Below are 27095 nucleotides of genomic sequence, written 5' to 3' on the forward strand. Positions count from 1 at the left end.
CTCTTGTCCCCTCCCCTTTCCTATCTACCCACCTCCATTCAGAAAGGGACAGGCCTTCATGGTCTCCCAGAAAGCATGGCACATCAAGTTGAGGCTTGAGGCTGGACCAAGCTCCTCCTACTTCTGTTGAGACTGGTGAGGAAATCCAGCACAGGGAACAGGTTACTAAAAGTCAACTAAGTGCCAGGGAGAGGTCCTGCTCCCACTGTTAGAAGCCTTACTAAGTGACCAAGCTATACAATTGTCACACACATGCTGAGGGCCTAAGTCGATCCCAGGTCAGTCCCAAGAAGGCTTTCCTAACTGTTAGTCCAGCGTCCTTGAGCTCTCAAGAGCTCGTGTCAGCTATCTCTGTGGGTTCTCCCATCATGAACCCCCTAACTTGTACAATCCATCCTCCCTTTCTTTCACAAGACTCTCAGAACTCAGCGCAGTGCTTAGCTGTGGATCTTCGCCTCTGCTTCCATCAGTTATTGGATAGAGTGTCTCTGATGGCAATTAGGGAAGCTCCCAATCTGCTTACAGTAGATGGCCAGTTCCGACAGCCTCTTCACCATGGCTAGGAGTCTTAGTTGGGGTCATCCTTGTGGGTTCCTGGCACCAGGCTTCTCCCTAACCCCAAAATGCACCCCATCCAGACGTCTCTTTTGTTCTCTCCCCTCCATCCTTCCTCCTGCACCAGCCCACACCTGGCTATACACACCTGTCTTTTCCTAAGCCTTCCCCTCCATGCTTAAATCTATACTACAACTTTTCTTTTAAAAAGTATTTTTAGCCGGGCGTTGGTGGTGTACGCCTTTAATCCCAGCACTCGGGAAGCAGAGGTAGGTGAATCTATGAGTTCTAGGTCGGCCTGGTCTACAGAGTGAGTTCCAGGACAACCTCCAAAACAATACAGAGAAATTCTGTCTCTAAGAAAAAAAAAACAACAAAATTATTTTTTGCCGGGCATTGGTGTACACCTTTAATCCCCGCACTCAGAAGGCAGAGGCAGGCAGATCTCTGTGAGTTTGAGTCCAGCCTGGTCTACCGAGTGAGTTCCAGGATAGGCTCCAAAAACAATACAGAGAAACCCTGTCTCAAAAAAACAATAAAAATAAAATAAAAAATAAATTTATTTTTTATTATTTTGTGTGTGTCAATATTCTGCCTACATATTTGTCTGTGTACTATGTACATACCTGGAGCCCTGTGAGACCAGAAGGCACTGGATCCCCTGGAGTGGGAATTACTGATGGTTGTGAGGGGCTGTGTGGGTGCTGGGAGCTGGGTTTCTGCAGGCATCACAGGCTCTTCATCGCTGAGCCTGTGCTCCAACCCCTAAGACTTTCCTTAATAAACTCCAGGTTTGCTTCATCCTGACTCATCCTGAGACTTTCTTTTGTGATGTGAAGTCAAGGATTCTGACTCCATCTGAGTAAATTTCCCTAAAGAGAAAGAACTTAACTGCCTCTCCTGCTGATGCCAACAGGAGTCATAGTCTGAGTGGAACACTGTGAAAGATGAATTCAAAAGCTGTCACGTACAGCTAAGTGGAATTAGGGATAGAAGGGACTGTTCTGTGGCTGGATAACCTTCATTTGGGAAAACCCATGAGACCACCCTCTTCCCTACACCATATTAAAAACTCCCAGAAATAGTAGGGAAGGGTTTGAGTGTGGTCAGTTTTCCCAGAACTGAAGGTGTCCACAATCAGAGGGATGCCATTTTTAGCATCACCTTGACCTTACTTTATTCCACAGAAGGATGAACTGACAACATGGGTTCTATTCAGCTGTGTTTGTCATTTTAAAGATGCTAAGTTAATTAAACATATCTGTATTTGGAAAAACTAATTTGTAATTGGGTAAAGGGTTATGACTAATTTTGGTGATGGTGGTTTATAACAAATATTTAGTTCTTATATAATAGAACAATTACCACAAATCTAAAATGTTACTGAGTTTTCTTTCTTTCTTTCTTTCTTTCTTTCTTTCTTTCTTTCTTTCTTTCTTTTTTTGAGACAGGGTCTTACTATGAAGCTCTAAGTGTCCTGGAACTCACTTTGAAGACCAGGCTGGACTTGAACTCACAGAGATCCACCTGCTTCTGCCTTCTGAGTGCTGGGATTAAAGGTGTGCACCAATACTGCCCAGCTAAAACAGTTTCTTTTCTTCCCCCTTTCTTCTTTTGTCTTTCTTCCTTCTTTCCTTTCTCTGTCTCCCTCTTCTTCCCTCCCCCCCCCCTTTTTAAGACAGGGTTTCTCTGTGTAGCCTTGGCCATCCTGGAGCTTGCTCTGTAGACTCAGAGAGATCTGCTTGCCTCTGCCTCCAGAGTGCTAGGTGCTAGGATTAAATGTGTGGATCGCTACCACCCTGCTATGTTATTGAATTTTTAACCTCAGAACTCATATATTATGTGCACATTACATATGTAACACATTTTCACATACTTATATGCATATCTTTTTATGGTTTAGGGAAAAAAATCTGACAGAACACTGCATGGGCCAATGGTGGCTCCTATGTGAGTAACTGTTGGCCTTGTGATATTCTGTCAGTAAGAGCCAGCCAATGTATCTGGAGCCAGAGAAAAAATGGTGCTATTAGGACCTGATGAGGGAAATGGGAGATGAAGCATCATTTCCTGTATGCCAAGAAAAGATGGAAGGGGGCTGGTGAGATAGCTCAGGGCCTGAGCACTTTTGACTCTTCCCAGCACCCATATTGGGAAGCTTACAACTGTCTGTAACTTCAACTCCAGATCTCATACCCTCTTCTGGTCTCTGAGGGCACCTGCATACATATAACAGAGGGTCTCTGTCTCTCTCTGTCTCTCTCTGTCTCTCTCTGTCTCTCTCTCTCTCACACACACACACACACACACACACACACACAATAAAAATAAGCCAGGTAGTAGTAGCACAAACTTTTATTTTCATTTTGGTTTTTTGAAGCAGGTTTTCTCTGTGTAACTGATGGGGAAGTCCTTCTGTGTATATGTTTCTTTTTTTTTTTTTTTTTTTTTTTTTTGGTTTTTCGAGACAGGGTTTCCCTGTGGCTTTGGAGGCTGTCCTGGAACTCGCTCGGTAGACCAGGCTGGTCTCGAACTCACAGTGATCCGCCTGCCTCTGCCTCCCGAGTGCTGGGATTAAAGGCGTGTGCCACCAACGCCCGGCGTATATGTTTCTTTTATTGGTTAATGGATAAAACAATGATTAGCTGATTGGCCAGGCAGGAAGTGACATATCTGGGCAGGATCAGAATATAATCAGGGACAAAAAGAAAATCTGCTCTCTTCTCTGCAGAGACAATGAGTCAGGTGTCATCATGAAGTAAGCAAAGAAGTTGCAGGTCTGGTAAGCCAAGACCATGTAGAAATAATGGATTAGTAGTTATGGGTTAATAATTAAGTCAGAGATAGCCAATAAGAAACCGTAGCTAAAGGCCAACAGCCGACACTATAACTGATATAGTGTCCATGTTGCTGAGAATGGCACAGGGCTGAGAAGGGCAGCAGGACCAAACCAGACCAAAGAAAACTCACCTTACATATAAAATCATGGATATCCTGGAACTTACTTTGTAGACCAGGTTGGTCTCAAAGTGCTGGTATTAAAGGACTGTCTACTACTGCCTGGCAGCTTTATTTTCAAGGGTTACCTGAGGGATCCTAGACCCCAAACAATGTTATTTGGATCTTAGAAAGCCCTCCCTAGTATGATGTCCATCTGCTGTCTGATTCTATGGATGCTCATCTGCTGAGGATAAACTTTGGCCAGGACACTGGCAATCTGTTCACAGATGGCTTGGCCTCCTTTCCCAGGTGCTTTTTACTCTTATTATCCCCAAGGATATGCTCTGTTCTGACTCATAACTTCTCTGATCTTAGGAAGACTTGGGAACAGTGACCTAGGTCATTTAAAGAGAACATTCTTTGGTCAACGGTAGCATCAGGCAGTCTTGCTGGATTCTAGCTGTGCGGGTTTCTGAGGTCTATCATGGTAGCTTCAGAGGACTCTTACCCTACGCCAAGTGACTTGCTAAATCTAGGACTTATCTGATATACATTGTTGTTGTTTGGTTGGTTTTGAGATCAGAGCTCACTGGGTAGCATGGGCTGTCTTTGAACATGTGCCAATCATTCTACCTCAGTCTCTAGAGTACTGGGGATTAGAAGTGTGAGCTGTCACACCCAGCTTTGTCTGGTGCTTTTAGAAAGCAAACCACACCCAGTATGCAACTAGTGTTCAGAGACTGAGAAATCTTTCATTTGGTTTATCTGGGCTATACATTTATTTCTGCCAGTGACTGTGTGTTTCCACAGCTGGTAAATAGAGAGCCAAAAATTCTAACACAGAGGGCCTAATCTAAAGTTTAGGCTCCCACCAATTCAGGCTTAATGGTTAACTCTCTAAAACTTGAGAGACTGCTTAATACCACAGCATTACCTTTCATGGGCTTCTTATTGAACACTAGAATGTAAAGAATTCTTTTAATCCATAGGATTAGACCAGGCACTATAGAGTTAGCAGTGATGCTGCCACACCCATCATGAAACTCTATGGCCTAAAGTTAGGCCGAAGTTCAAACTCCTTCCGCTTTAATGTGTACTCATGTGAGTCATCTAGAAATTTGGGGAAAATGTAGATTCCTAGCCAGTAGATTTGAATGGGGCTTGAAAGCATGTTTCTAGCAAGCTCCAAAGTGCTGCTGACATGGCTGGCCCAAGGGTTGTACTTTGAGTAGTAAGACTCTGGAGGAAGAAGAGTAGATGAAGAGCTCCAATGCCATTCCATGAACACACTTGTCTTGCATCTAGGAAGGAAAGCACCATTAAAAAATAGAGAAATAAGCCGGGCGTTGGTGGCGCACGCCTTTAATCCCAGCACTCAGGAGGCAGAGGCAGAGGCAGGTGGATCTCTGTGAGTTCGAGACCAAGCCTAGTCTACTGAGCGAGTTCCAGGACAGGCTCCAAAATAATACAGAGAAAAGAGAAACCCTGTCTCAAAAAAAATCAAACCAAACCAAACAAAAACAAAACAAAAACAAAACAAAAAAAAAAGAAAGCAAAGGAAGAGTATTCCTTTCTTGGAACACCTTCTACTCTTAGGACTTCCTTCCTTCCTTTCTTTCCTTCTCTCTCTCTCTCTCTCTCTCTCTCTCTCTCTCTCTCTCTCTCTCTCTCTCTCTGTCTTTTGAGGCAGAATTTCTCTGTATTGCTTTGGAGTCTGTACTGGAGCTGCCTCTGTAGACTAGGTTGGGCTTGAACTCACAGAGATCTACCTGCCTCTGCCTCCCAAGTGCTGGGAATAAAGGTGTGCACCACCAATGTTCATCTAGGATTTCTTTTCTTAACAAATCTATGGTCTCTCTGGGAGGAAAAATAAAGAGAACCAATCAGTGCTCAAGAGGAATCTAGACACATGTAGGTGTTTCCACTTCGTGTGTGTACACACACACACACACACACACACACACGCACGCACGTACACCCTTTCACATACTCATCTAGTCATACCTCATCTCTCATCAACTGCCTAGCGATGCTGATGGACCTCCAACTTTAAGTCCCAGGATGGGCAGAAAAGAGGGAGTGTAATTGTTCAATGATTTCACAAGGGTTGGTTCTGGACAGCTAGGATAGTCAAAGAATGCAATGGGTGTGTTTTCAATCCCCACCCGCTGTCCAGGTTATTAACAGCTCACTGAACTTGGCAATGAGAGTTAACATTCTCCTCCATCCCTACACAGTTACTATCTAGTGAGGAAGCATTGCCTGGGGAAATAAGATGGAACAATGAACTAACTCTTCAAAATACTATGGCAGATGTCGGTTTTGGTGTACCTTCAAGAGGGTCAGAAAAAGCTTCCAGAAAGGACTTAGACATGGCCCTACAGACTGGAGACCTGGGAGCTGGGAGCTTTCCAGGTGGAAGAGAAGGCCTGGGGGAGTATTCTAACCAGAAATCTAGGACAGGCTTCCTTTGGGGGCATGCTAGGAAGAGAAAGCAGAACCAGGGCAGACTGTCCTCCCATCACTTCCCCAAGACAGGAGTTCTCTATGCAGCCTGGCTGTTCTAGTTCTGTCTGTAGACCAGGCTAGCCTCAAAATCAAAGATTCACCAGCCTCTGCCTCCCAAGTGCTGAGATTAAAGGCATGTGCCCCCACACCTAGCTGAGACTGATCCCTTAATCAAGGTTTTCTAAAGGACATGATGACAGAATGAGGTTCTTCCTGAATGCTGGGTAAACCTTTGGTCAGATGGGCTCCTGCCGAGCTGTACAGAGCTTATTTTGCCTTTAAGGTTTCTCTGAGTGGGTTTGTGTGGTATGGATGTGCACGCAATGCACGCATTGCCATGAGCTACATCTCCAGTCCTCTGTGAGTGATTTTCAAAGTATCTCTAGGGCAGGTGAAATGAGTCTGCAGGTAAGGGCCAAACCTAATAACTGAGTTCAATCCCTGAGACCCTGGGTAGGAGGGAGAACTGGATCCTGTAGGTTGTCCTCTGACTCACAAGCATTCTAGGGTATGGTTATGTTAGTCCCACTGGGCAAGAATAAGACCACTACTACAATTTTTGAGCCAAATTTTAAGCAAGTTTTATTAAATACTGGCCAGTACCATGGATACTGGCCAGATCTATACCTGAGACCCACGCTCAGAATATGACTCCAAATTATATTAGTCAGGGTCTTATAAAGGCAAACTGCAAAAGGCTGTGTACTTCCGGCTCTCCTCCAATTGCACTTGGTACAACCAAGCTTGTTTGCAGAAGCAAAAGCATCCTTTGTTGCCAGGTAGTAATGGCGCATGCCTTTAATCCCAGCACTAGGGAGGCAGAGACCGGCGGATCTTTGTGATTTCAAGGCCAGCCTGGTCTGTAGAGTGAATTCCAGGACAGCCAGGGCTGTTGCACAGAGAAACCCAGTCTTGAAAAACCAAAACAAACAAATAAAAAACATGCTTTGTTATCTTACTTGAACAACAGTTTCCAGCATTCCAGGAAGTTATCTGTCCTTGGGCAAGTGGGGATTTACAGGTCAGAGGCATTTTTGTTTTACAGATCTTGTAAGCACAGTAATTTAAACTTATAACATTAGCCATCACCTCTCTCTCTTTCTCTCTCTCTCTCTCACACACACATACACATATTGCTAGTGAAGTTAAAAGTAGAATATATGAAGAATTGATTGGCTGTGTGATGTGGTGTACACCTTTAATCCCTGCCCTTGAAAGGCAGAGGCAGGCAGATCTCTGTGAGTTCGAGACCAGCCTGGTCTACAGAGTGAGTGCCAGGACAGGCTCCAAAGCAATAGGGAGAAACCCTGTCTTGAAAAACCAAAAGAACAACAACAAAAGAAAAAAAAATAAAAAGAAAGAAAAGAAAAGCAAGACAATGCTTATGAGCTTCTCGAAGGCCTTTGCACTGGAAAGCTGTCAAAGGCAGGTCTTGGAGCTCTAATGCTGTCTAGGAACACTATAAGAATAGACAGGGGCACATATGGCATCTGGTAATCCAAACCTACAGTGTGAGCTTAATCCTTGACATATATAATCTCTTCTGATATGAAGTGGACAGGGTTTATACAGGTAACTTAGTATTGTCTTTCTCCCAGTCCCTCGGCTACTGGAGGACAGTGATCTCACTCTCTGGAAACCACCAAAGGGGCACTGCTATATAAGACATCAATTCATGCTAATGTGTAAAGAATTAGTCAGAAAAGATTGTCATGGCTAATGCTGCCTCACATGTAACTTAGGAAAGGAATTGATGGAGGAACCACAGAGAGCAGGAAGAGCAGGGGGGGAGTGGGGGAGTTCTTGTCCTTAAGAGAAGAAACAAATACAGGAAGGGGTGACTGGCCCGGCAGCTGCCTTTGGTTTGGCGTATTTCCCTTCTCCTAGGAAGAGGTGAACAGAAGTTACTTGCGACATTATTTTTAGAACCATTTTCAGAATGTGGTGATGCAGTCTCAGGATGAAGATATCTCGGGCAGCAAGGCAGAGCTGTCTCAAAGCAGGTGTGTGGGTCCGCATGACAATGAGGCCAGGCCCAATTTGACAGGGCAGCAAAACCGGCAACAGCCAGGGCTTTCATAATCAGAGAGACCTGGTTTCCACCCTCGCTGATTGCTAGCTGTGTGACAAGTTAGGAAAGCGAGCCCATCTTTCTGGACTCAGATTCTCCACGATAAAATGGAAATGGAAACAGTTGTTTGGAAGATCTAAAAGAGCTAAGGAATTTGGAGGAGGTACAGGGTGTAAGGCAGAATCTGGCATTGGCTCGAGCCACTTCAGGGCCAGCCTCCAAATCCTTTTTGGACATTCGGTTTCCTCCCTCCCTGCCTCAGTCTCCCTTGTTCTGAGGTGCTCCTCTGCTGGAGGCATGGCTTCTCATCTGTGGTGGCAGAAAACCACAGTGAAGATGTAGTAACAACCCTGAAGCTTCCGCGGGTAGAGAGATGCCTAACGTTTGTGCTTTCCCGGGGACGGCTCTCTTCCTTCCTTTAGCCCCTCACCTCTGGGATCACTTCCTTCCCCATAGCAGGGGGAGTGGACGGTTGTGGCTCAGAGTCCGGGAGAGAAGTGTGTTTCCCCGAAGTCAGTTCTCTGCTTCCCCTTCCCTAAGGGCTTCTTTTTACCTTAGGAGTTAAAACTTCACAGGTTCGAGTCTAGCCACAGGGGGAAGTGCTCTGGGCTGTCAGCTGTTCTCTCTCTCTCTCTCTCTCTCTCTCTCTCTCTCTCTCTCTCTCTCTCTCTCTCTCTCTCTCTCTCTCTCTCTCTCTCTCTCTCTCTCTCTCTCTCTCTCTCTCTCTTCTCTGTGGTTTTTCGAGACAGGGTGTCTTCTCTGTATTGTTTTGGAGGCTGTCCTGGAACTCGCTCTGTAGACCAGGCTGCCCTTGAACTTACAGAGATCCACCTACCTCTGCTTCCTGAGTGCTGAGATCTAAGGAGTGCACCACCACTGCCCGGTGAGATTTTCTTGTGGAGGAATATTTTAAAGGAAGAAGTTATGTTACTGACTAGCTATACTGAGTTTCCTGATGTCTCCTCTCTCGCTCTCTCTCTCACATACACACAAGCAAACACACACATATAAAAACCTGAGCTCACAGCTCTAGTCACAGCTTATACAATTATAAAAACAATTTATCACACTAACCCAGACCCCCCTCAAAATCTCATACAATTTAATGTGAGAGATGAAGCATTGCTAAACTCAACCTCAATGTTGTTTAATAACAGAAATAGCCTTAGTTCTGGGTCTATATTTAATCTGTGTTTGCATTTTCACTTCACTTGTGTTAATGCAGAGAGTGCATGTGTGTGTTACAGAAGGTGTCACTAGCAGCATCGACTCACAGTTGTGTCTGATAGTGCAGAATAATCAGTCGTCTCACTTAACTATAACCCCGCTGGCAAACAGTTATGGTGGGGAGGCCAGAGTTAGTGAGGTGTTACTAGCTAATAGCATGAAATTATCTTTTTTTTTGGCAATAAAACTAATGCAATAACTAACGGCGTTGTGGAAGAACTGGGAACATTTAAGCCAATTCCCCTTGGGACTGAGAGCAGAAAACACCTGAGTTGTGAATGCCTACTGTATTTGCTGCTAATTAATTTCTGCATGTTGATATTTACAGAGACAAGCCCAGAGCAACAGAATTTCAGCACAGAATTACCAGCGAGGGTAAGGTTCTCCTGAGTTTAGCCTAGCCGAAAAAGAATTCTGATTTGTTACTATGAAATAAGCATCTCAAAACTTAGTAGCTTGAAGCAATATTTGGCTCACAAATCTAAGACAGAGACTGGTAGGGACAGCTTCCCTTTGCTCCACTAGACCTTAGTTGGGTGGCTCACAGAGCAGGGGCTGGAATAATCTAAGACAGGTGTGCTATCATTTTTGCCACTGTCCTTCAAAGGCAGCTATAAAATTTATTTATTTAAAATAGGCAATAGGCTAAATTTGCACCACAAATTAAAATCTGCAGTTCTGCAGGATGGTGATGGCACATGCCTTTAATCCCAGCACTCGGGAAGCAGAGGCAGGTGGATCTCTGTGAGTTCAAGGCCAGCCTGGTCTGCATAGTGAGTTTCAGGCCACACAGAGACATATAGTGAGATCCTGACTCAAAATAAATAAATAGTAATACTAAAGGTAAATAAAAAAATCTACAGCCCTGATCTAAAAGTTTGCTTACTAACACATCTGAACATTGATGGCTGGAACTTGGCTTGAGCCTCTCTATGGGATTTCTCTGTTGAGAAACATAGAGCTGTGTTCCAAGGTCAAGTGTTCAGAAAGAGCCAGGCAGACAGACATTCCATTATTTTTAAAATAACCTTGCCTGAAAAGTCAGCAAGTATCACTTATACTGTATTCCTTTTTTGTTTATGTATTTGTTTGTTTTGTTTTTCTAGATAGCATCTCACTATGTAGCTCTGGCTGTGCTGGAACTCACTATGTAGACCAGGTGGCCTAGAACTCACAGAGATCTGCCTAACTCTGCCTCCTGAATGTTGGGATTAAAGGCATGCAACACTGCCACCTGGCTAATTTTTTATTTTATTTCTTTCTTTATTACGCATTTGGTGTGTGTGTGTGTGTGTGTACTTGCTGAAACTGGAAGACAACTTTCTGAAGTTGGTTCTCTCCTTCCACCACATAGGACCCAGGGATTGATCTTTATTCACTGTGTATCATCTTGGAAGCCATCACACCCTTTGTTGAGGCCTTCAGAAAGGCCCACTGATGCTGAGGGGAGGAGATGGGGCATCTCTTTCTGATAGGACAGTGGCAAAGTTCTTGGAATATAGTTGAGATCATTTACGAAAAAGACAACTGTCTTGTGATATTTTGTTTGTGTTCTGACAAATAAAGCTTGCTTAGAGTCAGAGGGCGGAGCTAGCCACAAGTTAAACTAGAGATCTGGAGATCTGTACAGAGGAGACAGGAAGTGATATGGTGGAGCAGAGAGAGGATCTAGGCACTTTTGGTCAGAGGAACCGTAGAGATAGCAAGTCACTGATGGCTGCCCTTTCCTTCTCTGATCTCTCAGGTTTTCACCCTGATTTCTGATCCCTGAATTTATTGATAAGATTAATTAGATTTGTGCTTCATACAGTCTTCCTCACTAACCCTGTGCTGTGGGGGGTGATTCAGTTTCATAAACTCTGGTCTCAGATTCAGGACACACATGCACACCACATCTTTTTAGCTCTTTGTATAAAACCTGTTCCTAGAGCAAAAGATCAAAGTCCCATTACCACAGGCTGCCCTGGCTGCAAGAGTCTCTCCCTGGAACTTCCCCGGGAAGCTGTAGCGTGAGGATTCAATTGAAGCCTTTCCCGGGAGACTCCACTAAAAGCCGAGGGTTTTTCTGAGCCCAAGGGTTTTTCTGAGCCATTTTCAGCGGCACGGCAGTGGTCAGCAGCCTTTTCATAGCAGTGTGAGAGAAAAGTTCTCTGCTTGCTATGTGTGGTTCTGGGTGATATGCCTCAGGTTTGTGGAGCATCTTCTAAAAGTTGTTCTTGGGCTGTTGATCGGTACCCAGTTTGATACTGGGCCAGGCTGAGGTGGGTAGGAAAGGAGTGTGAGAACCTTGCCCTTACTGCAAGGGCTCTTCACTCTGATTATCCGAACCACTGGCTCTCACGACTGCTGCTTCCTGTGACCAAGCCCCTGTGGGGATCTTTATGTGTGTAAGTTTGTGTGTGTGTGTACATGCCACAGCACACTTGTGGAGATCTGAGAATGACTGGGGGTCGGGGGAATTGACTCTTTCCTTTCACCAAGTGGCTCCCAGAAATCAAATAAAGGTCTCCAGTCTTGGTGGCAAAGGCCTTTACCCAGTGAGTCGCCTCTACCTGTGTCTGTGGAGACCCAGGTTAGTCATGGAAGACAACAAAGCAAGCATGTTCAAGGGTCTTTGAATGCCCCATTTAGAGACTGCTGGCTAGATGAAGCAGTCCTGTCTATGTCTCTAGGGGATCATCTAAGCACACAGTAGAACCGCAACATGTGAATGAAGGTGAAACCACATTGTGCTACCTGCCTGCCCCCTTACCTCTCATACCCATGGGAGACCTCCCTTTGGGCTGTCGGGTCCTGAGTTTTTATTGTTGGTTTAGTCAGGAGAAGTAATGTTTCCAGTTGGTGTAGGACTTTGGGTGCCTTTGCTGAAGGGGAATAGGTATCTTGAATGTGGAGATACTTGCTTATTCCTACTTCATTTGGCAGCTGAGAGGCTGAGCTGCACCCTGATGTGGGGTCTCAAGCTAAAGATACATTCCCTGCTTCCTCCGTTCATCCACCTCCTGAGAGCCAAACCCTCTTTCTATGACTCATGTGGTTGCTGTAGAGATAATTCATAGGTCAGAAGCAGTGGGCCATTGATTTGGGAGGAGTAGAGCAATGACTATTCAGAAACAAGTCTCCTCTCATCATGCAAATACCCCTAATTAAGAGATCCAGAGTCAGACTCTGTGTCATGGAAACATAATTTCCTTTGACTCAGAGAGTTCCAGGAACTGCTGCAGGCTGTGAACCTTTGGTAGCTTCCTGGGTTAAACAGTGTCACCTTCTGTGTTGCATTTTCTTGGATAAACGTGAATTCAGCCTAACATTTGCGAAACCTCTCCAAGTGTCATACATGGCCCCCATGATTCATTCTTGATAGGAAAGGTGTGTGAAGAGGTGTAGGGAAAAGATGGCTATCTATCACCCAAGGAGACAGGTCTCCTCACAGCCCCGATTTCTAATCATTTGGAACCCTGAGAAAATAAATTTTGCTTGTTGAATCCACCTAGTCCGTCATATTATATTGTAATACCATAACAAACTAATAGAACATTTATTGGCTCCTATTAGTTTGCTATGTACAATCTAGTGGAGAAAATCCTAGGTGTACATAAGTTAAGCTTTATTTGTGTGGCTTTCATTTGATAAAAATTTGATACACTTATTTATCTATCTGCTCATCTACTCTCTAGCTCTTTAACTTGCTTTATTATTATTTTATATTGTTCTTGTCACTCTTGGAATTAATATTTCTCTTTTGTTCACTTCTTCATTGTTACTCTGCTAGCTTCATGATAGATGTGTAGGAAGTAATTGTCCACTACGCATTCAACCTTCCTTGTTTATCTCCCTCTCTAGCCAGTGTTTTAAGCACCTGTCGACTGAGTACACAGCTTCCCACACTTGGTTCTGTCATGGCAGAAGGTACGGGGAAAGACTGTTAGAAACCATTCTCTCACTGTATCATACACCTGAGATAGTCAGTTCAGAAAGCCAGACATGCTGGAACACGCACACTGAAATTCCACACATCTGTAATTCCAATACTTGGGAAGTGCAGACAAGAAGGTCAGGAGTAAAAAGTCATCTTTGACTATACAGCGAATCTGAGGCCAGCATTGGCTACATAAGCCCCAACCCAACCCAAGCCACAAACAAAGCGAAAAGAAGAGCTAGAGAGATGGTTCAGGAGTTAACAGCACTTGGTGCTTTTTCAGAGAACCCAAGTTCAGTTCCCAGCACCCATGTCAGGGGTCTCACAGTTGTCTGTAACTCCAGCTCCAGGAGATCCAATGGCCTCTTGTGTATTTTGCAGGTACCAGCAATCACACACACACACACACACACACACACACACACAAATAAAAATAATGAAAAATAAACATCATAGCACAAAGTTTACTTTGGCTCATGTTTTGGATGTTCTGGTTCATGACTGATTGGTTCCACTGCTACTTGGCATTTGGTGGGGGTGCCACGTGGTAATAGTGGGGATCACAAAACAAAGCAAAACCTATTGCCGCAGTCAAGAAGCAAGGAAAGAAAGTTGAAGAGGTAGTGACAAGAGTCCCATTGTTGCTTTCAATGACATGTCACCAAGGCCTAACTTCCTTCTGGCGTTACCTCCTAAAGGTACCCCCAGCTTCCATACATCTCTAGCAAGCTGCATTCTACTACCAGGCAGCTGGTGAGTGCTTCCTGGCCAGGAACTTGGCTGGGGATGAGCCGAGATGCAAGATGAGCTCATATGGAGGGAGCTGGAGGTGGATTTGAGGTGCAGAATGGAACTAGGACATGGAGATATGTCTGCATAACCCATTGCCTTCCCCACCACTTGGAAGCTATGCAAAGACAAGAGTAGGATGGCCTCAAGCCAAGATTTGGCAAAGTCTAGAGCTGAAGATGACAGACAGAGCCCCAGAGATCTGAGCCAAGACTCAGGATCTCATTACCTCTGCCTTTAAAACTTGAAGTATATGATGCCAGGACTCAGGGCATCCCAGCAACTACAACTGTGACTGGAAGGAAGAAATCATTTTAGTGCATGATTGACAGCATTAGCTTGTGATTGGAATCAGGCCATGATAGTTAAGCTCCAGGTAACAACATAATCACAAGAAATAAAACATCTGGCTGCATTCTACTGGTATGAGCGCCCTTTCCTTAGTAAAAGTGTCTGCTTGTGACATCACAGATGGCGCCAATGGACATGTATCCTGTTTTTAGTTTTTACTATATCTACCGCAGGAGAAGCCTCAGAATTGACCATGATATTCACCAGCAGTCAGGTTCCTCACCTCTGCACTATCTCTCCAGTCTCTTATATAGTTTTTTAAATCTTCAGCTTCCTGGAGCTGATCATATATAGAAGCCCATCTGGGCAGGTGTTTAGTTGTTATTTGAGTATGTTTTAAGAAATTGGGTCTAGGATTTTAGGGACTGCTATGGCTTAAATGTGTCCCCTCCCAAACTGGGATAATGGGAGTGTGACAATATAAGAGGTGATTAACTATGAGGGCTTCTCAGAAGCACCATTAAAACTTGAATCAAAGTGGCTTCGCGTCGGTCAAGATGGCTGCTCTTATAATTCCAACACTTGGGAGGCAGGAGAATTGCTGTAAGTTCAAGGTTATTCTCAGATACATAGGATGTGTGAGTTCAGCCTGGGGTGCACAGAGCTGGAGAGACGGCTGAGTAGTTTAAGAGTACTTGCTGTTCTTGCAGAGAACCCAGATTCAGTTTCCAGCACCCACATGGTGGCTCATACCCATTTGTAACTCTAGCTATAGGTGATCTGACACCTTCTTGACACCCTCTTCTGACCTCTGTGGGCACCAAGCATGCATGTAGTACACATACATTCACGCAGGCAAAACTTTCATATACATTAAAAAAAAAAAAGACCCTGCTGTGGAATATTATTTTAAGATGTGGTACATTTGCTAATGTTGTGGAACATTTGTTTAATGATGTGTTGCATTCTTTTATGTTGCATTTGTTTAACTCTGTGATGCTGTGTTGTATAAAAGACCCAGAGACAGATATTGGGTTCAAACTGAAGATCAGCAAAGCAAAGCAGCCAGTCACTAGCTTTCACTTCTAGCTCAGGCTGAAAGGGCTGATCCCAGCATGAGCTCTTCACCAAATCTCAAACTGCTGCCTCTCCTCAGTGTGGCTGGAGAATGAATAACTCATACTGTCCTGATAATGACTTATATACCTCTCATGATTCCTGGGATTAAAGGTGTGAGCTATAATTCTCTTTTAGACTGATTCACTCTTGTGTAGATCTGGGTGGCCTTGGACTCACAGAGATCTGTCTACCTCGTAATCCTGAGTCCTAGGGTTAAAGGTGTATACCACTACCTCCTGGCTTCTGGCTGCTGGGATTAAAGGTGTGTGCCTGGCTTCTATAGCTTGTGGCTAGCTTTGCTTTCTGAATCCTTAGGCAAGTTTTAATAAATCATAAATGATATATCAACACACTGCATTATTTTGCCTGTCTAAAACACCTGATTGGTCTAATAAAGAACTGATTGGCCAATAGCTATGCAGGAGAAATGATAGGCAGAAGAATAAATAGAAGGAGAAATCTGGGAGGAGAAGATTGAGGAGTAAGGAAAGGAGGAGAGGAGGACATTAGGGGTCAGCTACGCAACTACAACACAGCCAGCATCTGAGTAAGAAAGAAAGAAAGGTCTATAGAATAGAGAAAGATAAAAGCCCAGAGATAAAAGGTAGATGGGATAATTTATGTTAAAAAAAAAAACAAAACTAGCTAGAAACAAGCCAAGCTAAGGCCAGGTATTCATAAGAAAGAATAAGACTTCATGTGATTTATTTGGGAGCTGGGTGGCAGCACTTCAGAAAGTAAAAAGCAAGACAACAACAAGACTCTGTGTCAAAAAAGGAAAAAAGTAAGGGGGTGGGGAGGGAAGGAGAAGGAGGAAGAAGATGAGGAGAGGAAGGCGGAAGAGAAGTATAAAACTAAAACCAAAATCCCAGAAGGGGGCTAGAGAGATGGTGCTGTGGTTGGCGAAGATCACTAGGGTTCCAGAGGAACCACACTGGGCAGCTCACACCAGCCTTTAATCAGAGATATTAAATGCCCTCTTCTAGCCTCGATGGCACCTGTACTCACCTTGACATACTCACACAGGCATAGATAATTACACATAACGTTAAAAAGCAGACCTCACGGCTGTTTGGCTTCCTTGCCCTGCTGCCTTTGGCCATCTCAGGACCAACATTCCTTCTGTGCAGAAACTACATCTCTCACCACCATGCTGGTATTTTGACTTCTGATTCCTCAGCCTCTAGAAACATATACTATACCATAATATAACCAAAATATAGAAATATATTTTGTGAGCCCCAGTTGATATACAGTAACTTCCAGCAAGTGTGTATTCCTCTCCAGTTCGAGAAGACAGCCAGTCAAGATTGTCTGAAATGCTAAATTTCAGATACGGTTTGAGAGAAAAAAAGCCAATGAATTCCTTGTCTGCTCGGGATATTCTCCTTATAGACAGGTAGTAGCAGAGAGTTGGTCCATCTGCAGAATAAACCTTGAAGTTTTGATCAATGTCTACTGGGCATCCAGCACTGGGAACGATACTTTGGGAATGCAATGAGAAGTTAAACAGTTTGCTGTGGAGCCTCTGATAACATTTGAAGAGACAAGCTATGAGCAGCCGAAAAGTTAACAATGAAGGATTTATAAAATAGCCCAACATCAACAATAAAGCTGCTTTCGGGATTGTATCAGGGGTGTAAGATTTTATTACCTAATAAATCAGACCAGCTGGTACTAGTCGGAAGGCTCTTCAGGCTAGGGTATTTCCACGAAGGAGAGAGGAGCAAAAGGCCTCAGCCAGGTGGGATATGCTGTGGAAATAGCAAAGCCATTTCATAAGAGCAAGGAGAATTTTAGTAAGCCGAGATTTGTGGTGCTCAATCAGGAGCGCCACAGACTCCAGGTTAGTGAGACTTTGTCCTATTGGAAATGGAGAGCAAGGAGGCTTCTCTGCCTGCTAGAGGTGTGCGCTGGCAATGATCTGAGGGGCACATTGCATCTCCATGCCGTGGGGTCTTTTTGTTTGTTTCAGACAGGGTTTCTCTATGAAGCCTTGGCTGCCCTGGAACTCGCTCTGCAGACCAGATTGGACTCAAACTAAGAGATCCTCCTGTCTCTGCATCCTGAATGCTGGAATTAAAGGCTTGCGCCACCACCCGTGGGGCTGTGCTGTGAGGTTCTATTTTGTGCTAATGGACTAATGCTCAAGGGGATTGGGGGTGGGAACCAGTTTGAGGTGGCTCATTTGCTTTCAGTATAACCTGTGTTCAGAATTTAACTTCCTGAAAGGGCTGGAGTGACCCGGCAGGGAGCTTCAGAAAGCAGCAGCCTTCCAGCCTCAGGGACTGCTCAATGACTCAGCATGAAAGATTTTGCAACAGACTGACAGAACCAGACTGGCTGGCCTTTTCTCGGGATACCTCAGGCGTGGCCCTGGCCTGCTGCGCTGAAATTCCACTCAGTTCTGGAAGCATACTTGTAGCGTGTGCTCTAGAAGCAGCGTTGGGGGAGTCCAAGAATTACTTAGGAATTTCCAGTTCGACACCAGAGCACACCGGGGTTCTGTCTCTAATCGGTCACAGGGCTTTCTCTTACCTAACCTCTCCCAGGGAGAGTTTCTTCATCGCCACCAAGATACCTGCTTTGTGGATAGTAATAAGTATTAAAGGAGAAAGGGATTAAATGGCGCGAAGTAACTATATATGGGAGTATACGCATTGACGTGCCTATTTCTGTTGCAAAGTATATGTTTCTTCTACAAAGGAAATTACTCATATGTCTTGGTTACCCTTAGACAAATCCCATGTCCTGGCTTTCCCACATCTTTTCCTTTGGCCCCAGCCTGGTATCTATTCTTCCCATGGGAAGTATCTTGGCCCAAAAAAGCCCCCAAAGCGGGCTGAACCAAAGGCCAGGAGCAGCTGAAGACAATGACAGGTAGGTGTTACTATTCCAGCTTATAGTTGGGGAAACTGAGCCACAAAGAGGTTGTGCATCTTGCTGAAAGTCACAGACACTATTCTAGGCACTGCAGCAAGGACTTTTTTTTTGTCTGAAACTTAATGGAGAAGAAGGCCATTTAAAATGCCATCTCTTTTTCCTTTTTATTTATTTTTATTTTTATTTATTTATTTTTTTGGTTTTTCGAGACAGGGTTTCTCTGTGGCTTTGGAGGCTGTCCTGGAACTCACTTTGTAGACCAGGCTGGCCTCGAACTCACAGAGATCCGCCTGCCTCTGTCCCCCGAGTGCTGGGATTGAAGGCGTGCGCCACCAACGTCTGGCTTCTTTTTATTTTTTTGGAATATTTTACTTAATTTTTTTAAATGTACATTGGCGTGAGGGCATCAGATCACCTAGAACTAGAGTTACAGATAGTTACAAACTGCCATGTGGAGACTGGGAATTGAACCTGGGCCCTCTGGAAGATCAGCCAGTTATTTTAACCCCTGAACCATCTTTCTAGCGCCTTCTTTGTTTTTTAACATAGCACTCAGTTCTGGAAGCATACTTGTATTTTTAAAAAATTGTATTTTGGTTTTTCAAGACAGGGTTTCTCTGTATTGTTTTAGAGCCTGTCCTGGAACTTTTTCTGTAGACCAGGCTGGCTTCGAATTCACAGAGATCTGCCTGCCTCTGCTTCCCGGGTGCTGGGATTAAAGGTGTGTGCCACCAACGCCCAACAGTATTTGAATTCTTGTGTGGTCCAGGCAGATGACTGGATATAAAATTAAGAAACAAACAAGGCATGGCTATTCATATCCTAACTTTGTTGGAATTCCAACTAAAAAGGATCTTTTTTTTTTTTCCCGGACATCCCCTACTGCAATGTTACAAATTGCAGAGCAGATTACATTATGATAGTCTGGAAGGAGATGTGTCCACTTTAAATTGTTTTTACTATTTGCTTGTGTATATGTTTATGTTTGTATATGTGTATATTTGTGTATGTATATCTTTGTGTGTGTGTTTGTATATGTATGTGTGCATGTTTGTGTGCGTTTGTGTGTGTGCCTGTGTGTGTGTTTGTATGTGTGTGTGTGCCTGTGTGTGTGTGTGTGTATGTGTGTGTGTGTGTGTGTGTGTATGCCTGCCACAGCACTTGTGTGGGGTCACAGGAGAAAACCTGAGTCCGTTGCTTCTCTTCCTCACCAGGTAGACTTTAAGGACTGAACTCAGGTCACACTTGGTTGCAGTGTCTTTTCCTATTGAGCCATCTCACCAGCACAATTACCTTCTTTTAATAAAGCACGTGGTCAGATACTACGGGAGATAAGACTGAGTTCAGTGACACTGTGTCCCTTCCATGAACAGGCGGGGCGTCTGAGTCCTATCTCCCAGGTGACCTCTCTGAGCTGCCTTGCTGGTGTCACAGTTCTGTGTCAAGTTCCTTCCTTGATCCATTTCTTTTGGCAAATCTTTGCAGAGCAGCAACCCTGTGGAAGAAACGGTGCTGAGCCTGGGAGCCACAGAGACAACTGCGCCATGCTCCAGCCTTAAGATGCTCATAGTCTGGAGGCGGAAATGGAGAAGTAAACAGATGATTACATACTCCCTGGCTGAAGAAAGGACAGAACAAGGGCACTTCAGCCTTGCTTCCCAAAGATCAGCCTCCTGCGTCTCCGCTGGGAGCTGGAGCCAGCATACTTGTTTAGAGATGGAGTGATTGCCAGGAGCTATCTACCAAGCAAGCCAAGCCCAGAGCCTCCCTCCTTTGCTCTTTTCCCCCTTTACCGTGTCTCCCTCTCGCCTCTCTCTGTTCTTTGGACTTCTTTTCTTTTTTATCTGCTGCTTCCCTACAGTCCTCCACAGGGTCTTCCCCAAGCACTCCCTCCAAGCCACATACATGCCTCAGGAAACCCTGGCCCAGATTTGAGAAACAGTTATTGTCTTATGACGTTGGTATTTCCTGTTCTCTGCCACTTCAGTAGTGACGTGGTCATATCTCAGGATTTTTCCCTCTTCAAGTGCACTTGTCTGAGGAGGATGCTGAGATCAGGGACATCCAGAGAAATCAGAGTAAGTGCAGTGCCAGAGGCTAGGGAAAGCAGGCCTGTGGCAAGGGAGTGCTGTCTGGAGGAGCTCCACATAGGTGCCCATAACCTCCTCAGGTCAACAGATGTCGTGCAAACACTGCCTGGTTCCACGAACAACTCTAGGAAGCAAGACTCTCCAAGAGATTTTGCTCAAAAGAGCTTTCTTGCTTCTTTCCCAGTAACTCCATTATCCTCTCCCACCCCTCCCTAAGAGCCTTAAAGTCTATCATTTTCAGAATTGAGTTACTTCTGTGCCTGGGAGTGATGTTATTTTATGCTCTTAATGTGTTGGGAGGCAGCAAAGCCAGATGGCTGTCTCCCGTTCTGACTCTGCTCTTTGGCTCAGAGCAAGATCTTTATTCACCTTTGCTACCTTGCTGCCCCTTGTTTTCTCCATCTGCCCCCTCACAAAGCTGCTCCTCAGCCATTTTTTGGGTTCTCCCCTGGGCAAAGCTCTCTGAGGTCTACTGTCAAGATGGGACAAACAGGAGAAAGATATGCTCAGTGCTTTGGGGGCGCTTGTAATCCATGGAGGGAACACATGTACATGGATGGGGCTTTGTGCCACTTAGAAAGAGATGCAGTTCTTTTAAAAACCATTCCTTGGGTCTGGAGAGATGGCTCAGTGGTTAACAGCTCTTGTAGGGAACTAGGGTTCAATACTTAGCACCCCACCTCATGGATCACAACTGTCTGTAACTCCAGTTACAGGGGTTCTAATGCCCTCTTCTGGCCTCTGTGTGCACTGCATGTATGTAGTACATAAACACACCTGCAGGCCAAAAACTCATACACATAAACAATTCTTCAAAAAAGTTTTTTTTTAAGTTCTAAAAAGCCATGCCTCCTACATGGGATAGCTTCCCTTGAGCTCAGAGGAGTCCAAGTTGATCCTTTGAGGAATGGGGAGGCTTGGGAGATAAGGGCAGATTTTTGTTGTGAAGAAAGACACCTTCTGTCTCAAAATTTTCAATCAGCAGAAACCATATTGTGGGGGCAGAGTTGGGCCTGGCACTACGCCTGGCCTTAGGAACAGCATTATACATAGTGTAATGATATCAGCAGGGCGATAGTGGTGTCTAAAGGATTCCTCTGCACAATTACTGCCTCTTCTTCAAGCAAGTGACCAAGAGCTTGCCAAGAGCAGCAACAGCACATGCAGCCCTCTACAGATCCCATTACCAATTGGCTACTCTAGGATAGAAACTTCAGGGACTCTGTGGGTGAGGAAAAGAGTTTGTGGTACACAGGGTGAATGGCGGATCTGGAGGCAGTATTTTTAAATAGACTGTCATGGTGCTTTGCATATAGTATTTGAACCGAATTATAAACAGGGAACATTTAGCATTGACATTTCACCTTTTCAGTCAGATCTAGTATAGTTTACAAAGTTATTCTAGGCAAAATGCTTAATTGAAGCCTCTGTAACTAAGACCAAAACACAGACTGGAAAACTCTCTTACTGTTCAAGCAGAGAACCAGTCAGTTCCCTTTGGGCATGCTCAGGAAAAGCCAAAGAAAGAATGCATTTCACCTAAGCCTTGAAAGGCAAACTATTCACACAGCACGTATAGTGGGATGTGGGGAGGTCTTTAGGAAAGGATGGGACTGTGGAAGGGCTGAAATAGCAGGATTCAGGCTCTAGAAGCAGAGTGAGAAGGCCGGGGAGCTTGGCTATGGATCCTCAGGTCCAACATAAGGAACAGAAGGCTGCTAGTGGTTGCATATTGGGAGGAGAGGAGCTAAGGAGAAGCTCAGCCAGAGATCCCACCATTGGGAGGAGTCTCTGAGCGTCTTCACTGTTTCCTCCACCCACTCAAGGGGGTGTTTTTGGGATAAGGACCTGTACAGGGCGATCATCAGAGAGTCTATTACAAATAGAAGTTTGCAAGAAGTTGTGCATGGAACCTGTCAGAACCCAACAGCAGTTCTGTATTTTACCTTCTTCCAGTGGCTTGGTCTTCCCCAGGCTCATCTGCCCCAATGCAAGACTACAACTTTAGAAAAGAATTATTTTGAGGGTCATTTCTCTTTTATTAAAGTACGCTTGGTCATCATACAAACAACACACACAGAAACTACAATCCCCTACTCAGAATAAATTATGAAATTGTTATTGAACAGTAGATGGCAGAAAATGCTGTCCTGCCAGCAGGGCCTCCATGGCTAAGCGCCTGGAGGTTCACAAGGTGTCAGCAGACCCTGAGAGACTGTGGTAAATCTGTGAGATGTTTGGTGTCAAATGCCCCCTCTGAAACCCAAACTAACTCCTTCACAAAACCTACATGCAGTGTAGATGCAGTATGGCAGCACAGACAGGAGATGACCCGTTAAGCAACGCTCAAAGTCAGCTCACTTGCCTTCCCTGCAGCTTTAGTGGCAGGTGGGTTTCTGGAGCTCACTCTTTTTTTCCCCCTCAATATATGTTTTTATTTAAATTAGAAACATGAATGCTTCACATGTCAATACCAGCTCCTTCTCCCACCCCTCCTCCCTTGTCCCTCCACCAGTCCCTCTCCAGTCCCCCACCCAATCCCCATATCATTCCCCAGGGAGGGTGAGGCCCTCCTTGCAGCGATTGGGGCTCATTCTTTACCAACTCCATGGCTCCCCTGGAACTGCAGGTGTGCCCCAGCAGTGGGAAGAGGGGAGTGAAGACCTTGGTTTGTCCTCTGGGACTGTAGGGTGAGCAGATCTTCGAAGCTCACTCTGCCTTTGTTTAGCTTTCTCCTAGGTCTTGTCTGCTACTTCTAGAAGAATGGACAGTGATTCATCCCCGGGAAACCCATCAACCTGGAGTTTCAGCAGGGTATGCAAACTCTCCACTAGTCACTTACCAGCACTATGCTGCTGGTCTAGTCATCTCAGTTCTCCGTGCCCCATGGCCCCTGGCTGCAGGAATAAGAGCGTCTATTTTAAAGGGTTATCATTAGGAACTACTAAAATTTGGTATTGTCAAGTACCAAACCAGACTTGGGCGAAATGTTCACAGTCTGTTTGCTTCCTTTCTTTCCTTTCCCTTTTTATTTTTAGACAGGGTCTCTCTACATATTCCCGGTTGTCTTGGAACTCACTCTGTAGACCAAGTTGGCTTCAAACTCACAGAGATCCACCTGCCTCTTCCTCCTGAGTGCTGGGATTAAACACCATGCTTGGCCCTTCATTTCTTCTTTTCCATTTCCCCATTTTGTTTCTAGTTTTATGTATCTTTAGTGGTCATGTCATCTCAATAGCACTAAAACTATCTTTGACCGGTAAATCTCCCAATACAGACTGCTGCTATGTGTTCAAGCAGAACACTGTGCCGCTGGGAGAGAGCAAGAGACAGGTACTGTTGAGCCTGGGAAAGCAGTCTGAGAAGCCTGTGGGTGCATGTTTACAAACTGTTGGGGGTCACGATGAATGAGATGCCAGGTTAGTGGGTGGACAAGAGGAAGTGGAGTAGGAAATGCTGAACTGACTTGAACTGGAAGATGGAAGCCTGAAATAGTGATACTTATGGGCTTCAGCAGGCAGCAAGTCACCCTCCCTGTGAGTTGGAGGGATAATGGTGTAGGCTTATCTACCTGTCTGTTCACCGGAAGTCTAGTTTGGTAGGTCACAGTGGTTCTGCAGAAATCTCCCAACCTACTCCCATCTTACTGTCCAGCTAGCCAGCTAGCCACTTGGTATACACCCACAGTCTCATAGAATCCAGGCTGAGCTGAATGGACAGCTTTATGTGATCATTTAGCACCTACAGTTTAAGGACTTCTACAGTCCCTCCCCAAAGTTCCTCACAGTAATGCTGAGGTAGTAGCCGGTCGGGCAGTGCCCTTCTGCTCAGAGATCAAAGTAAGAATGAACACAGCAGAAACAGAGCCGAGGCTGGTCAAGGCACGGTGCTGGTCAAAGACAGCTATCTGGCTCTCCCCCCATGATCCCTGTTTCTGTGTACGCCAGACTGGACCTCTCTGGCCAGCCCCACATTGCTGCTTCTCACACTAGTGTGGGCTTCAAGTCATCTTTGAAGTTCACAACAGGCTTGGAGCGGGCCCACAGCCTTTCCCAGGAAGCTAGTTCTGAAGTTTGCTCAAGGTCACTGTCTGATGTGTCACTGTCACTGGAGTCCAAAGAACTCTGGAAGCAGATTTCACAGTAGGGCCGATGGCAGCGGCAGAAAAATTCATCTGAACTGCTAGACCCACTGTCAAGGTTGTAGCACCCAGAAGACAAGGAAGGACAGTCAGGGGACACGAAGGGTTGAGGCTGACGCTGCTTGGGCAGACCTGGTGAAGACGGTAGGCATGGGGCAGTGAGACTTTGTGCCAGGGCAGAAGCAGAAGGTTGGCAAGGACCGCTTACATCGCATCCTCCGGCCCCCTGAGGTTCTGTCTGGCATCGTTTGTTGCCCTCTAGTGTACTCGGTCTCCGGTGAGGATCTGAGAGTGCTAATGGTTTTACAGAAGACGACCTTGGTACCTTGGACCTTGCATTTTGGTGGTCCAGCTTGGGGCTGTTCCGGCTCTGCACAGCCAGCCCGCTTTGCGCACCAGAAACAGTCCTATTTGCCTGATGCCGGGTATTGAGGGCCACAGAGGCAGGGAAGTGGGAGCGAGCCCGCTGGGCTGCCCGTCTTCTCACCACAAATGGGCTGAAACCCAGTTTAGATGGGGACAGCTTCTGGGGACTGCGGAAAGTGGCGCTCTTCCAAAGCTGTGGGGAACAAGGTAGTGGGGAAAGGGGAGCCTCGGGGCCCAGGTTCAGCTCTTGTAGGACTTCCTGAAGCTTCTCTCTGACCACTGAAGTGACCCGAGGTGGCCTCTCTGGAAGTTCATCTGAGATCTTCTTGGGCCTATGCGGTTCACAGCCTACTCCATCTGGCATGAAACTCTGGTTGGTGGCCATGGGTCCCTGGTCTCCTCTTTCTGAACCCTCACTTTGTTCAACCCATGGCTTCCGGCTGCAACCCATGTCCAAATGGTCACAAAACTGTTTCCTTTTGTTGTCCTTTTGGTCTGGGGAGGGACTAGTGTCCCTTTTAGATGCCCCAGGGTTTTGCATGTGTTGGGAGGCTACTGAGGCATGTAGGGAGTCCTGGGCAGCTGCATCAATAGAATTTTCAGAAGCAGCAGGGTGTTCCGAAGGTCCCTGAGCTGCCAGCCCATGCGCAGAGGCTGCAGCTGGGACAGCCCACTCGGAAGACATCAGCTTCACTAGCTTCTCCTTGGCGTTGTTGACTTGTTCCTGCAGGCTTTCAATTACTGCATTTTTCTGTGGAATAAAAACAAGACCATCAATGAAAGATGCTTCTAAAGGTCTTCCGTGGTGGAAAATGTGACACTGGTGACCCTGCACAAATCCCAATTTTTCCAGCATACTGGCAGGTGGCCTTAAGCTTGGAGGTGGGACTTACACTGGGTGAAATAATGCATGCCAAGCGTTTAGCACAGTAATGGATATGTGGTGCCCAGGAAAGACTGTAAGAGGTATTGTCACTATGGGCTCCCTTCCCAGCCATAGGCTGCGGACTGCTGTCTGTGAGGATGAAGAGGGCCTAGCCTCAAGGCTTGCTGGTAGCTGCACCATTATCTCATTTTCTCCAGCCCCTAGAGGGTCAGGTTGCTCTGTAGACACCAGACAGAGTAGTGTTTGGGGTCGTGTTAAGTAAAATAAGCCAGACCCAGTCAAATATTTCATGTTTTTTCCTAATGACCTAAAAGCAGAAAATGGGCTATTAGGACTGAGAAGGAAATGGGATAGAATGGGAAGAGAAGTGAGGTGAAGGAGAGGGTATGGACGGCCATGAACAATGCATCCTATATGCATGCCCAGAAATGTCACAGTGACATTAATTTCCAGGTTAATATGTGATAATATAAGAAAAGGATTATTATGCTTGGAGGTGGCACTTACTTGATTAAGTAGCTCTAGAGTGCAGCCCAGAAGATGGAGGAGGGTAGGGCAGCTCTGCCATCAAGACCATGAAGATACTGTCCTCCTGTGCAGATGTTAGTGAATAAACAGGCTGTGCCCCAGAGGGCAGACAGGTGACAGCTGCAGAAGTGTGCCCATCCTAACTGCAACTGTGAGGCAGGAAGTAGATGTGGGTGTGTGCTGGTGTGGGTGTCTGGGAATGCCTGCACTCTCGCCTTTGTGGAGTGTCAGTGAGCCGTCTAGTTCAGGCTGTATGTTCTCCTTTGGAGCGTTCTATGCTCAAGGCAGAGGGGCAGTGAAGGAATGGATGGTCTGGGGTGGATGAAGTGTGGGGAAGACAGTACAGCAAGTATTGGGTTCCAGCAAGATCTGTCTGGGTAACACAGTGTTGCCCTTGTGGCTGCCTTCCTTTTCAGGAGCCAAGGACAAGTGTTGGGACATCCCTTTATCATGCCCTAGAAACAAAAGAATGGACTGTCTTACAAAAATAGACAACCCAACCTGCCCATGGACTGAGCCTAGGCTTGCCTATCAAATTACATGGAAAAGTTGTCCAGAAATGATTCTTTTGGCTGGCCTAAAACTCACTATGTAGCCCAAACTGACGTCAGATTCATGGTAATCCCTCTGCTTTGATATCCCAAGCATGAAGATTAGGGGCATATGACACCACACTTGGCCAGCATTGACCACTTAAGGGAACAGTGCATTGAGTAAACCCTTCCAATAAGCTCACAGTGGCCCTATAAGGCCCCTGTCCCTGGCTCTCCTGGTTTCCTGAT

General features: G+C 45.6%; 1 protein-coding gene across 1 annotated transcript in view; it reads right to left on the reverse strand.

Moving 5' to 3' along the window:
* Nucleotides 1-22933: 22933 nt before the first annotated feature.
* Gpr156 (G protein-coupled receptor 156) overlaps nt 22934-27095 on the reverse strand; it is a 75434-nt gene continuing 71272 nt past the window's right edge. The window contains exon 10 of the mRNA XM_005071500.4: nt 22934-25650. Within this exon, the coding sequence (XP_005071557.1) occupies nt 24376-25650 (1275 nt within the window). The 3' untranslated portion in view covers nt 22934-24375. The remainder of the gene's footprint in view (nt 25651-27095) is intronic.

This window comes from Mesocricetus auratus, unplaced genomic scaffold (assembly GCF_017639785.1).
Source record: "Mesocricetus auratus isolate SY011 unplaced genomic scaffold, BCM_Maur_2.0 Super-Scaffold_100008, whole genome shotgun sequence".
Taxonomy (NCBI): domain Eukaryota; kingdom Metazoa; phylum Chordata; class Mammalia; order Rodentia; family Cricetidae; genus Mesocricetus; species Mesocricetus auratus.